The sequence below is a fragment of the Bufo gargarizans genome, chromosome 2, assembly GCF_014858855.1.
Source record: "Bufo gargarizans isolate SCDJY-AF-19 chromosome 2, ASM1485885v1, whole genome shotgun sequence".
NCBI classification, from domain to species: domain Eukaryota; kingdom Metazoa; phylum Chordata; class Amphibia; order Anura; family Bufonidae; genus Bufo; species Bufo gargarizans.
In genome coordinates this window covers 213,200,097-213,213,554 of record NC_058081.1, presented here as the reverse complement: position 1 = coordinate 213,213,554, position 13,458 = coordinate 213,200,097, and the positions used below count along the sequence as shown (strand labels likewise).

The following is a 13,458-nucleotide window of genomic DNA, read 5'->3' as shown; positions in this document are numbered from 1 at the left end:
ACATTTGGGCTGCACTGCCTATGGTGTTTATGTTCACGGCCTCTGCTTCACACCCACGTCAGAGGTTTTGGGCTATATCATTGTTGGTGCACGTTTACCACTTCGGTTAAATATACAACTGTGAGGTGGTGGCCTGCACCACCTTTGGTGCATGTTTGCTCCTGATGAAATGCACTTTTGATGCATGGAAACGCGTAGAGCCTGTATCATCGAGGATAGGGGAGGGCGATCACAGCCCTAGTTACACCTAGTGGAGCTAATTGTCTTTGCCCGATCCATATCCTGCACCTGTACTATGTTAGTGCAGTGAATGTATGCGCGCTGACATTCACTGTTAGGAAAGATATCTGTGAATTCCACACTAGGTATCTACCTGATAGTACCAGTTACCCGGTATCTACATCTGGCACCGGTGCTAACTTAGCCCCTCCAGTGTTGGTGGGTTTTAGTTGTTGGATCCATCCCTCGCCATATGGTGGCCTTTTACCGCCTGCCAATTGGTTCAGGTGTGGACCCACAATTGGAGTTAGATTTATTTTGCTGCTTCTGCAGTAGTTGAGTATATACCCCTGTATTACAACAAAATACATTAATAAAATATTTATTACTTTGTTTTAGCGTCCTGTTTTCACTTATATTTGTTCATTGAATAATAAATCACTACTTTTGATTAGAAATTTGGAATCTATAAGGAGTGCTACAACTTTTTTACTTGTATACTACAGAGCTGTGGATCAGTATCTCTATCTATCTATCTATCTTCTATACATCTACCAGTACATACTGTATATAAATAAAAGGTGAACAATATATTAGAAGATTGAATATTAACCTTATATTGTAAACATTTGTTTTCCTTTTTTAGGGTCATAAAGGTTTCCAAGGAGATACTGTAAGTTTATATTAACTGCTTTGATGTAATAATTTTTCAGAAAACAAAAAAATCACAATTGAAGCAAAAGGAACTGAGCTACAGTACCAAACACAGCCGATGGGCAATAGTGGTGCGGTTTCTGAAAAAACAAAACCCTTCTTTGTAATGTCTGCCAAACAAAATGTCTTACAATGACTAAAGTTGGCATTAAAATAGACATAAAATAATGGAGACTTACTAAATTGCATACAATGATATACAAAAAAGTACTCTTATGAATCAAAGCTAGGTAAATATTATGGCAATATTAAGAAAACATAAAATGAAACATTACACATGTTCAATCAGCATGACATTGGATCCAGTCTGTTATGTGTTCATGGAGTGGGGACAAATTTCTAACGCAATCTTATTCAAAAGGGTTGTCTAATGAAGACCACCCCTATGCATATGTGTTATTATGGCATATGGCTATCATAGAGGTGTTCCCCCATCCAATACTCCCTCTGTAACTCAGAACAGAGCGACTCTGTACGTGTATTTTATTAGTATTGGCGCTTTCACATGCGACGATACCCATGATTTTTTGTATTGTTTACATATTTGTATTAACATTTTGGGGAAAGGGAGGAGGACTTACATTTTTAGATTTAAAATTTTTATTTAAAAAAAAAACACATTTTTTTTTACACTTTATATAGTTCCCACAGGGAAGATTTCTTGTCTCATAGACTCCTATGTTAATGCATTGGAGTCAATGAGAATTTTACTAAGTTCCCATAAAGCCCTGCCACAGGGGCTCCATAGAAACTAATAAGCAGCAACCTCCTGTCACACAGGAGGACAGGGGATGCTGCATACACTCTCCTGCTACCCTGATCCTCGAAGGGGGTATCTGGAGCACACCAAGAAGCGCACGCTTCTGGGTTTTAGGGCATCCCGAAGCCGTGGTCACATTTGGCCACTGCATCTAAAGGATTAAAAGTCTGCGACTGGCATTATTGTCAGTCTTGGACATTAGTGCCGGGTGCAGTTTTGGTGCCTGCTACACATACCAGTAAGTGCCGTTTTTTAAATGCCTGACCGCTGGCTTAAATTTACCTGGGGTGGTCAGGAAAGGGTTAAAATATGCTTATTGTTTTCTTAATTATAAATATTAAATGTATCATGCTACATTTTATTAATCTTAGGGAACTCAAGGTTACTCGGGACCTCCTGGACCAAAAGGGGACAGAGTAAGTTTTGCTGCTTTATCCTGCAATTAGTATAATTGGCTATTCCCATCCCAGACATTTTTGACTGCAAGCTCAGCTCTTTCAGGAACTACCAAAGACTTAATTTCTAAAACTGCTATAGGAACCCAAAATTTTTTAAAATAAAATTAGATGAGCTATGGATAAGTTAAAACATTTAAAAGGGTAGGCTCATAGTTTAATCGTTTGGTGAAAAAAGACTCATGTTTTAGATTATGAAGAAGGATTTCTACCTGTGTTCTTGTAAAAATATTAATAAATTACTAAATCAAACATTAAAGGGGTTGTGCAGGAATGGGGGGAACCATTTGTCATGACATAAGGTGAACCGGTTACCACCACGGCCAGTCATTGGCTGCAGGTGGCTTAAACCCAGGTGTTTTCAGTGAGGGAACCTAGCGGAGCATTGCAGGCCGTGAGGAAAAGGATCGGGAGCATGTGCCAGGAACCAAGTAAGTAAGCTTCCCTTTACAGGTATGGCTAAGTAGGGTTTTAGAGCAAAGCCCCCCCTCCGCCCAACCCACTTTTGCACAACCCCTTTAGAGCTTCAGACAAGGTTTGTTAATGATGCCTTTTTGCTTACATCGATTTTTCTTTGTTGCTGCTGTATCTCGGAAAATAAATATGGTTTTAGCTTGACTCCTTTTTCATTCCAGCCTTTGTTTATGTCTACTGTACATGTTTTTCTTTTATGTAATTTTCTTTTCATTTTTCAGTTATTGCATATATTACTGCTAAACTTCATTTATGTAGTAGTTTTTGCAATCATAAATCAGTCTTTTTTTAAATTTGTAAAACATGATCTCTTGGTGTAGGGGGAGCCTGGCTATGTGTTGGGAGGAGTCGATGGATTGGCTGGGCTTGGTGGCATTCCTGGATACCCTGTAAGTATAAGTTGCACTCTACTGTGCTATATAGCAGTTGCATAAGTTTATGTTGTTTTTCCTGCATTGTCCTTATTTATCTGTGTGGGCATAGAATAAAAATTATCAGGTATCAGGTTTTGGACAATGTATGGTTTACTTGATTTTGTACTTTTACTCATTATATCTACAGGGCTCAAAGGGTCATCCGGGTTCCCCTGGACTTCCAGGTCCTCCTGGTGTTCCAGGATTTCCTGGGCCACAAGGACCCCCAGGAATTTCCATCAAGGTATGTTAAATATCTTCTTTATTAACATACTAAATCTGACATGAAAAACAATTACTATGTGCTGCTGAGCAACATCACATTTTTAGAATGTGTATGTTTAAATTGGGCTGTGTTTGAAATTACACCATTTTTTGTGTGCATTGCAAAGTTTGTATCCAGTTTTTTTTATTCTGTATCACTGTATATAAGCCTTGTCACCATTCTATCATTTATATAATGATATGTAACAAGAAGCAGGTTTGAGTGTGGCTGACGTCCCCTGGTGGGGTAGGGGTCAGATCTCCTATAGAACACCTGCCCAGGAAGAGTAAGTCATAAATCTAATTTCAGTGAAAATAAATACCAACAGTCGCTTTCTCTTCATGGCTAATCTGACTGATTATGAACTATTGACTACTAGGCTGGTTTCACATGAGCGAGTTTCATTATGTCAGTGTTGGCCTATACATTCCAGAGCTCTGAGGGTTACATGGCATCATAAATCAATATAATGCTATGCGACCCCCATCAGTGCTGGGAGGTCAGGACGGGGGCTGGCGCATACTCATGCTGCGAGTCCTGAGTGGGAAACTTGCTCATCTGAAAGGGGCCTTATTGGACAACCAGAAAAAAAAAAAAAAAAAAAACTCTTAATCACTTTATGTGGCTCTTGTACAAAGCATCAATCTAAAATAGTAACTCAAATATGATGCTGAAGTTATATTAATTTCTAAGTCACTATTTGTTTTTTTTCATACTCTTATTATAGGGTGAACCGGGTGAAACAGGGACCCAGGTGAGCATATTTTTGGCTTAAAGAAAGGTTAGAGGTGAATATTTCACTTAATTGTACACGTTGGCACACATTAATTATTATCTTTATGCCATGTTTTGGTGGTTTTTTTTTTGTTTATTGCACATCTGGGAATTTTTTGTGATTTTTTTTCCCTGTTGTTATCAAAGTAGAAATTTGCCAAGAACTTTGGGTACAATTAAACTTGAGATAGTAAAAATCAAATGGAGATCCTAAAAAAGGTACATTTTAGGAGCATATAGAGGGCCGTTTATAGCAGATATGAAAAAATAAATAAACAAACAGGCAGACATCTATTTCATTCCCAGACATTTATTAAGTGGCATTAATCTTTTAATGAATGATAAGCAATACTCTCCAACTTCACTTTCCAAACCCACTGGTGCAAAGTACAACATTATTAGAATCTGTTGTAATGATATCATGTTGAATCATTACTCTATTATTTCTTCTAGATGTTTAATATTTGCAATTAAGGTCCATCTGGGTGTTACCAGTTTTGGGGTGTGTCCCAGCACAGTATGACACTGACAGCACTGATTGAATAGTGTCACACTGTGCAGGGACACACAAATGGTAACGCTGAGTTATCCCTGTATTGATAAACTTGTAACAGAAATAACAGAGGAATTTTACAGCATAAAATCCTAAGAATAGATGCCTCAGAATTTCATGTGCAAAACTGTTGTTCACTTAAACAGACATGTCAGGAGTGGTCCTCTTTAAAATAAAATGTGGGCCACTCTACATTTGTACATGCTGCAGTTAAAGGGGTTGGCCACTTTCTGGTTACTGTTGACCAATGTGTATATAAAATTATTATATGACACTTACTAATATAGGCTTTGTTGAAATTCTGCACCATTTTCTATATTACATAAGGTACACAGAGTCTTTTGTATTGTCCACACAGAGGTCCTGTCCATAACATGGAGGCTAGTGGAGGGTCATGTGACCAGTATATCAACTCCACATGATGTCTCCTCCATTCAAATACATTGCACCTGCACTGAACTCCAAACAGTGCACATGGAAGGTGCAGTGTATCTTAATGGAGGAGACATCACATGGAGGTAATTTGCCTGGTCACATGACCCTCCATCACAAGACCTCTGTGTGAACAGTACGAAAGACTTTGTGTACGCTATGAAATATAGAAAATGGTGCAGAATTTCAACAAAGGATATATTAGTAAGTGTCATATAATCATCTTATATACTGTACATGTTGGTCAACAATAACCAGATAGTGTCCAACCCCTTTAACTGTAGTCTTACCACTAATACTGTATGTGCCTTTCTGAGTCTTATGCTAAATGTTGATTAAAGGTTTTTAGTTGTTTGCCTTCTCTAACTTTAACTATTTATTTGTATGAAGGAGACCAGTTATGCTTGCCATCACTTTCTTGGGATTAGGGATGAGTGAACTTCATATTTTGAAGTTCGAGTTCGTGTCCAGGTTGGGGTATATGCTGAATTGTGTTATGGATTCCGTTACCACGGACCATAACGCAATTCCATGACGGAATGCATAACAGAATGCCTTTAGAGGCATTCTGTTATTCATTCTGTCATAATAGAAGTCTATGGCCTGCTAACGGATCCATCCGGTTTCTGTTGTGCAGGAGAGGATTCCAACATAACGGAAACCGGACGGATCTGTTATGCAGGCAATAGACTTCTATTATGACATAATGAATAATGGAATGCCTCTAAAGGCATTCCGTTATGCATTCCCTAATGGAATTGCATTATGGTCCGTGGTAAAGGAATCCATAATGCAATTCAGCATATACCCCAACCCGAACACGAACTTCAAAATATGAAGTTCGCTCATCCCTACTTGTGACACTAGAAATACCATACTGTGCAAAATCCAAAGAGTTTATTTCACTTGTTAAAGTGTAACTACCATTCTATTTTTACTTCTGTAATGTGTAGGGGCAGTGATACTGACCATTTTTGTTATATACTTTAATTACTGAAATGTGTTTTCTGTTCACAACACAGTGGAGACTTGCTCAACACTGACTGTGTTACTAAGAAGACAGAGTAGAGTTACTAAGGCTCAAAATGGGCCACTTTTCAGCTATTTTTCTAATAGAAATGCATGATTTCAGTAATTAACCCTTTCATGACCAAGGGTCATTGATGCCCCAGTGTCCAGGTCAAAATTTACAAATCTGACATGTGTCGCTTTATGTGGTAATAGCTTTGGAACACTTTTACTTATCCAAGCCATTCTAAGATTGTTTTCTCGTGACACATTGTACTTCATGATAGTCATATATTTGAGTCAATATATTTCACCTTTATTTATGAAAAGATCCCAAATTTACAAAAAAAATTGAAAAAATCACAATTTTCCAAATTTCAATTTCTCTGCTTCTAAAACAGAAAGCGATACCTAATAAAATATTTATTACTTAACATTCCCCATATGTCTACTTTATGTTGGCATCATTTTGGAAATGTCATTTAATTTTTTTAGGACGTTAGAAGGCTTAGAAGTTTAGAAGCAATTCTTACAATTTTAAAGAAAATTTCCAAAACCCACTTTTAAAGGACCAGTTCAGGTCTGAAGTCCCTTTGTGGGGCTTACATAGTGGAAACCCCCATAAATGACACCAATATAGAAACTGCACCCCTCAAGTTACTCAAAACTGATTTTACAAACTTTGTTAACCCTTTAGGCGTTCCACAAGAATTAAAGGAAAATGGAGATGAAATTTAAAAATTTCACTTTTTTGGCAGATTTTCCATTTTATATATTTTTTTTCTTTAACACATTGAGGGTTAACAGCCAAACAAAACTCAATATTTATTACCCTGATTCCGCGGTTTACAGAAACACCCCACATGTGGTCGTAACCTGCTGTACGGGCACACGGCAGGGAGCAGAAGGAAAGGAATGCCATACGGTTTTTGGAAGGTAGATTGTGCTGGATTGGTTTTCTGAACGCCATATGTTTTTTGTTTTTCTGCCGATTGTCTTGTGCAGGAGCTCGTTTTTTGCAGAAAGTGTTGAGGTTTTTATTGGTACCATTTTTGGGTACATAGGATTTTTTGATCATTCATTATTACACTTTATGGGGCAAGGTGACCCAAAAATTGGCTGTTTTGGAACAGTTTTCATTTATTTATTTTTACAGCGTTCATCTGAGGAGTTAGGTCATGTGATAGTTTTATAGAGAAGATCGTTACGGACGTGGCAATACCTAATATGTATACGTTTTCTTATTTATTTAAGTTTTACACAATAATAGCATTTCTGAAACCCAAAAAATTATGTTTTAGTGTCTCTATAGTCTGAGAGCCATATCTTTTTTATTTTTTGGGCGATTGTCTTAAATAGGGAATCATTTTTTGCGGGACGAGGTGACGGTTTGATTGGTACTATTTTGGGGTACATAAGCCTTTTTGATCGCTTGCTGTTGCACTTTTTGTGATGTAAGGTGACAAAAATAGCTTTTTTGGCACTGTTTTTTTAATTTTATTTTTATGGTGTTTATCGGACGGGGTCCATCATGTGATATATGTTTATAGAGACGGTCGTTACGGACGCGGTGACACCTAATATGTGTATTTTATTTTATTTTTTAATTTTTTTATAGGAAAAGGCAATGTCTTTTTTTATTTACATTTTTTTATTTATTGATTTATTTTTACTTTTATTATTTTCACTTTTTTTTTATCAGTTCCCTCTTGGATCTTGAAAAGTATAATACTTCCAGATTGCCTGTAGGTGGCAGCACTGGACACCTTTGCCATGGCAACTGGACGCTTTTGCAAAGCGTCCGGTTGCCATGGCAACCATCGGGTGCTGCAATCACAGCGCTGCAGCCCCGATGGTGGAGAGAGGGAGCTCCCTCCCTCTGTTAACCTCATGGATGCCGCAACCGCGGCATCTATGGGGTTACAGGAGAGTGTCAGCATAGAGCTGACACTCTGCTGATGGCGGCGGCTCAGGAATGGAGCCGCCGCCATCACACACAGAATGGGGAATCGGGGGCAGCGCTGGAAGGGAGGGGGGATAAGTCGGGGGGTACAAACTACAGGAGGGGCGGAGGGGCGGCTAGAAAATTAATGCAGGGGGCGGGGAGGGGGCGGATCGCATGGCAGGAAGGAGATGAGGGCACAGATCGGCGAGGCACAGTGGGGCATCATGGTCTTAGAGCGGCACAGATCGGGGGGGGGGGTGCATGAGGAACACTATCGGCTTTCAGGCTCTGATCTGCAGAGCGCAGATCAGAGCCTGAAACCGGCATTTTAACACTGCCGCGATCCGATTGGTTAGTCTGCACAGACTAACCAATCGGATCGATTGCCGGCAAGGGGCCACTCTGATTGGTCCCTTGCCGGCATTACTGCACTGTATGCTGTCCGTGACAGCATACAGTGCAGGGGCAGAAGCTTTAATCAAAGCGCTTGGATTAAAGAGCTTGTTTGACGTTTATATACGTGGTAGCTGCACGGGGTATGTGCAGCTATCACGTATATATACAGATTGCGGTCCTGAAGGGGTTAAAGTATATTACAAAAATGGTTAGTATCACTTCCCCTACACATTCTAAAACAAAAAATAGAATGGTAGTTAAACTTTAAATCTGACTTAAAAACTAAATGTCTTTTGAAATACTAATATAGTAAACCAAATCTGTATAGGGTCCCCGTGGAAAACCTGGATTAAAAGGAGATAAAGGAGAAGCGGGAGAAGCTGTAAGTTTGGCATTATCCATCTTCTGACATGTTATATACTTGTGTCACTTTTGCCATATTTGTTATATATTTATGTTTACCCACTAACTTATTTAGGACTCCAGCCTTTAAAGAAATATTTGGGTATGTTAGGCTCCTAAGTCTAAAAATATAGGAGCCAGTTTATATTTTTGGTAGCCAAATTGTAAATCAAAATTATTAGAGGCAAAATATAGAAAGTCTTTACATTAGACTGTGGGCTTAGCAGCAGCAATGTATAGACTGTGGACCGACCACAGTTTTTATGTTCTCTACAGGGAGTGCAGAATTATTAGGCAAGTTGTATTTTTGAGGATTAATTTTATTATTGAACAACAACCATGTTCTCAATGAACCCAAAAAACTCATTAATATCAAAGCTGAATATTTTTGGAAATAGTTTTTAGTTTGTTTTTAGTTTTAGCTATTTTAGGGGGATATCTGTGTGTGCAGGTGACTATTACTGTGCATAATTATTAGGCAACATAACAAAAAACAAATATATACCCATTTCAATTATTTATTTTTACCAGTGAAACCAATATAACATCTCAACATTCACAAATATACATTTCTGACATTCAAAAACAAAACAAAAACAAATCAGTGACCAATATAGCCACCTTTCTTTGCAAGGACAATCAAAAGCCTGCCATCCATGGATTCTGTCAGTGTTTTCATCTGTTCACCATCAACATTGCGTGCAGCAGCAACCACAGCCTCCCAGACACTGTTCAGAGAGGTGTACTGTTTTCCCTCCTTGTAAATCTCACATTTGATGATGGACCACAGGTTCTCAATGGGGTTCAGATCAGGTGAACAAGGAGGCCATGTCATTAGATTTTCTTCTTTTATACCCTTTCTTGCCAGCCACGCTGTGGAGTACTTGGACGCGTGTGATGGAGCATTGTCCTGCATGAAAATCATGTTTTTCTTGAAGGATGCAGACTTCTTCCTGTACCACTGCTTGAAGAAGGTGTCTTCCAGAAACTGGCAGTAGGACTGGGAGTTGAGCTTGACTCCATCCTCAACCCGAAAATGCCCCACAAGCTCATCTTTGATGATACCAGCCCAAACCAGTACTCCACCTCCACCTTGCTGGCGTCTGAGTCGGACTGGAGCTCTCTGCCCTTTACCAATCCAGCCACGGGCCCATCCATCTGGCCCATCAAGACTCACTCTCATTTCATCAGTCCATAAAACCTTAGAAAAATCAGTCTTGAGATATTTCTTGGCCCAGTCTTGACGTTTCAGCTTGTGTGTCTTGTTCAGTGGTGGTCGTCTTTCAGCCTTTCTTACCTTGGCCATGTCTCTGAGTATTGCACACCTTGTGCTTTTGGGCACTCCAGTGATGTTGCAGCTCTGAAATATGGCCAAACTGGTGGCAAGTGGCATCTTGGCAGCTGCACGCTTGACTTTTCTCAGTTCATGGGCAGTTATTTTGCGCCTTGGTTTTTCCACACGCTTCTTGCGACCCTGTTGACTATTTTGAATGAAACGCTTGATTGTTCGATGATCACGCTTCAGAAGCTTTGCCATTTTAAGAGTGCTGCATCCCTCTGCAAGATTTCTCATTATTTTTGACTTTTCTGAGCCTGTCAAGTCCTTCTTTTGACCCATTTTGCCAAAGGAAAGGAAGTTGCCTAATAATTATGCACACCTGATATAGGGTGTTGATGTCATTAGACCACAACCCTTCTCATTACAGAGATGCACATCACCTAATATGCTTAATTGGTAGTAGGCTTTCGAGCCTATACAGCTTGGAGTAAGACTAAGCATTAAGAGGATGATGTGGTCAAAATACTCATTTACCTAATAATTCTGCACTCCCTGTACATTACAGCTATCTACAGCCACCCATAGGGGGACATTGGGAGCTTAGTGCATATTCATGGACTCAAAAATAACATAGTATGTATACTGGTAAGCACCCATGGTCCTTCTACTGGGAGCTGCATGGGTTGCTTGCTAATAAAATCACTTGGGTGTCTTTGGCTCCTACATCTAAACATTTTGGAATCAAATTATATCTTTGGGTCAAATTTGTGACCATTTTAATTATTGTCTGGAGACCTGTTATTGACAGTTTAGTTACTACGGGGTGACTGATAATTAAAGGCGTTGTCTCACTTCAGCAATTAGCATTTACCATGTAGAAAAAGTTTATACAAATCACTTACTGATGTATTGTGAAAACTGGAATGCCCCTTCAAAAAGGTATCATGTAGAGAAAGTTAATACAAGGCACTTACTAATGTACTGTGATTGTGCATATTGCCTCCTCTGCTGGCTGGATTCATTTTTCATCACATTATACACAACTCATTTCTAGGGGTTGCAACTGTCCTGCAATCCCGCGGTCCCGGCCTTTTACTATAGTGTGCAAGAACAGCCACTGCTGCTGTATTGGAGGGTGGTTGTAACCATGGACACTAGCAGTGTATAATGTGATGGAAAAATGAATCCAGCAAGCAAAGTAGGAAATATGGACAACCACAATACATTAGAAAGTGCCTTGTATTAACTTTCTCTACATGATACCTTTTTGAAGGGGTATTCCAGTTTTGCAATTTTCAGCTTCAATTGACAGAAAACATCACATACTATCACTTACTCATAGTGATTGTTCATCTGTAATGCCCCGTTTTCCTGAACTCCATCACAGTCATGTGACATTTTCCACTTCTCATGTGGACAGGAACCAGGACTATATAAACAGAGAAAAGTTAGATGGTTTTGCTCTCTCTCTTAGCAAATGTAGCATTCTTTTCTTAACAAGTTTTCTGCTTTAATATTTTGAATACAGGGGAGAGCTGGGTTGCCAGGTCCAATAGGTCTTGATGGTCTCCCAGGACTTCAAGGGATAAAAGGAGAAAAGGTAAAGTCTGCATATGAAATAATGGAATGCAGGGCCGGCCTTTGGGGTGTGCGGGCTGTGCGGCCGCACAGGGCGCCATAGCAACAGGGGCGCCGGGCGGCCGACAGCCCGCAATGTAATATGGGCAGGCGAGGCGGCACTTATGTTTTCCCACGGGGCGGGCGGGCCCCCGCCCCCTCCATCTCCCCCTCCCCTGTATTCAGCAGGGGGCGCACGTTGCGGTTTAAAAAAAAAAAACTGCGGGCGGCGGGCAGCTGGCGGCGCCCCTCATTCTGCGCCGGCTGAGGCTGAGCGCCTGCCTGCGCCTGCTGTGTGCTGTTAGTGTAGCGTGGCCGAGCTCTGTTCGATCCGCGGTACAGGAGCTTTTGTTTCCTGTACCCGGCCGGACTGACAGGAAGTGCTCACTTAGTGTGCACTTCCTGTCAGTCCGGCCGGGTACAGGAAACAAATGCTCCTGTACTGCGGATCGAACAGAGCTCGGCCACGCTACACTAGAGGTGGAAAAGAGAGTGGGAGGGGGGAGGAAATAATGAGAGTGATGGGGGGGGGAGAGAAATAATGAGAGTGATGGGGGGGGGGGAGAAATAATGAGAGTGATGGGGGGGGGAGAAATAATGAGAGTGATGGGGGGGGGAGAAATAATGAGAGTGATGGGGGGGGGGAGAAATAATGAGAGTGATGGGGGGGGGAGAAATAATGAGAGTGATGGGGGGGGGGAAATAATGAGAGTGATGGGGGGGGAGAAATAATGAGAGTGATGGGGGGGGGAGAAATAATGAGAGTGATGGGGGGGAGAAATAATGAGAGTGATGGGGGGGGGGAGAATAATGAGAGTGAGGGGGGGGAGAATAATGAGAGTGATGGGGGGGGGAGAATAATGAGAGTGATGGGGGGGAGAGAATAATGAGAGTGATGGGGGGGAGAGAATAATGAGAGTGATGGGGGAGAGAATAATGAGAGTGATGGGGGAGAGAATAATGAGAGTGATGGGGGGAGAGAATAATGAGAGTGATGGGGGGAGAGAATAATGAGAGTGATGGGGGGAGAGAATAATGAGAGTGATGGGGGGGAGAGAATAATGAGAGTGATGGGGGAGAGAGAATAATGAGAGTGATGGGGGGGAGAATAATGAGAGTGATGGGGGAAATAATGAGAGTGATGGCGGGGGGGAAATAATGAGAGTGATGGGGGGGAGAATAATGAGAGTGATGGGGGGGGGGAATAATGAGAGTGATGGGGGGGGGAATAATGAGAGTGATGGGGGGGAGAATAATGAGAGTGATGGGGGGAGAATAATGAGAGTGATGGGGGGGAGAATAATGAGAGTGATGGGGGGGAGAATAATGAGAGTGATGGGGGGGAGAATAATGAGAGTGATGGGGGGGAGAATAATGAGAGTGATGGGGGGGAGAATAATGAGAGTGATGGCGGGGGGGGGGGGGGGAAATAATGAGAGTGACAATGGAGTCCCCAGAGCCAGACTGCAGCCAGAGTCCAGATCATCTTATTGTCCTGGTGGTAAGTAGACAATGCAATATGTTTATTATTTAATTGTTTAGTTATTAATACTACATTGGAAACTAATTTTCTCAGCTGGACACCGGCCGACATGCGCTGGGGGCCTCACCAGCGGTTAGGGTAGGGAAAAAGCACTGGCCCGTACGTAAATTTTTCCCTTCCCTAACCGCTGGTGAGGCTCCCGGTGCATGCGCAGTGTCGGCCGGTGTTCAGCTGAAAACATCCATCCGATCACTGCGCATTGGCCCATA

At 41.1% G+C, this 13,458-nt stretch overlaps 1 protein-coding gene across 1 annotated transcript in view; it reads left to right on the top strand.

Annotated features, from left to right (window-relative positions):
• Window positions 1-13,458, top strand: part of LOC122925784 (collagen alpha-1(VII) chain-like) — a 556,601-nt gene that overhangs the window by 94,217 nt on the left and 448,926 nt on the right. The window contains 7 exon segments of the mRNA XM_044277135.1: window positions 866-892; window positions 2,065-2,109; window positions 2,943-3,011; window positions 3,184-3,279; window positions 4,028-4,054; window positions 8,737-8,790; window positions 11,618-11,689. Coding sequence (XP_044133070.1) covers window positions 866-892; window positions 2,065-2,109; window positions 2,943-3,011; window positions 3,184-3,279; window positions 4,028-4,054; window positions 8,737-8,790; window positions 11,618-11,689 — 390 coding nt within the window.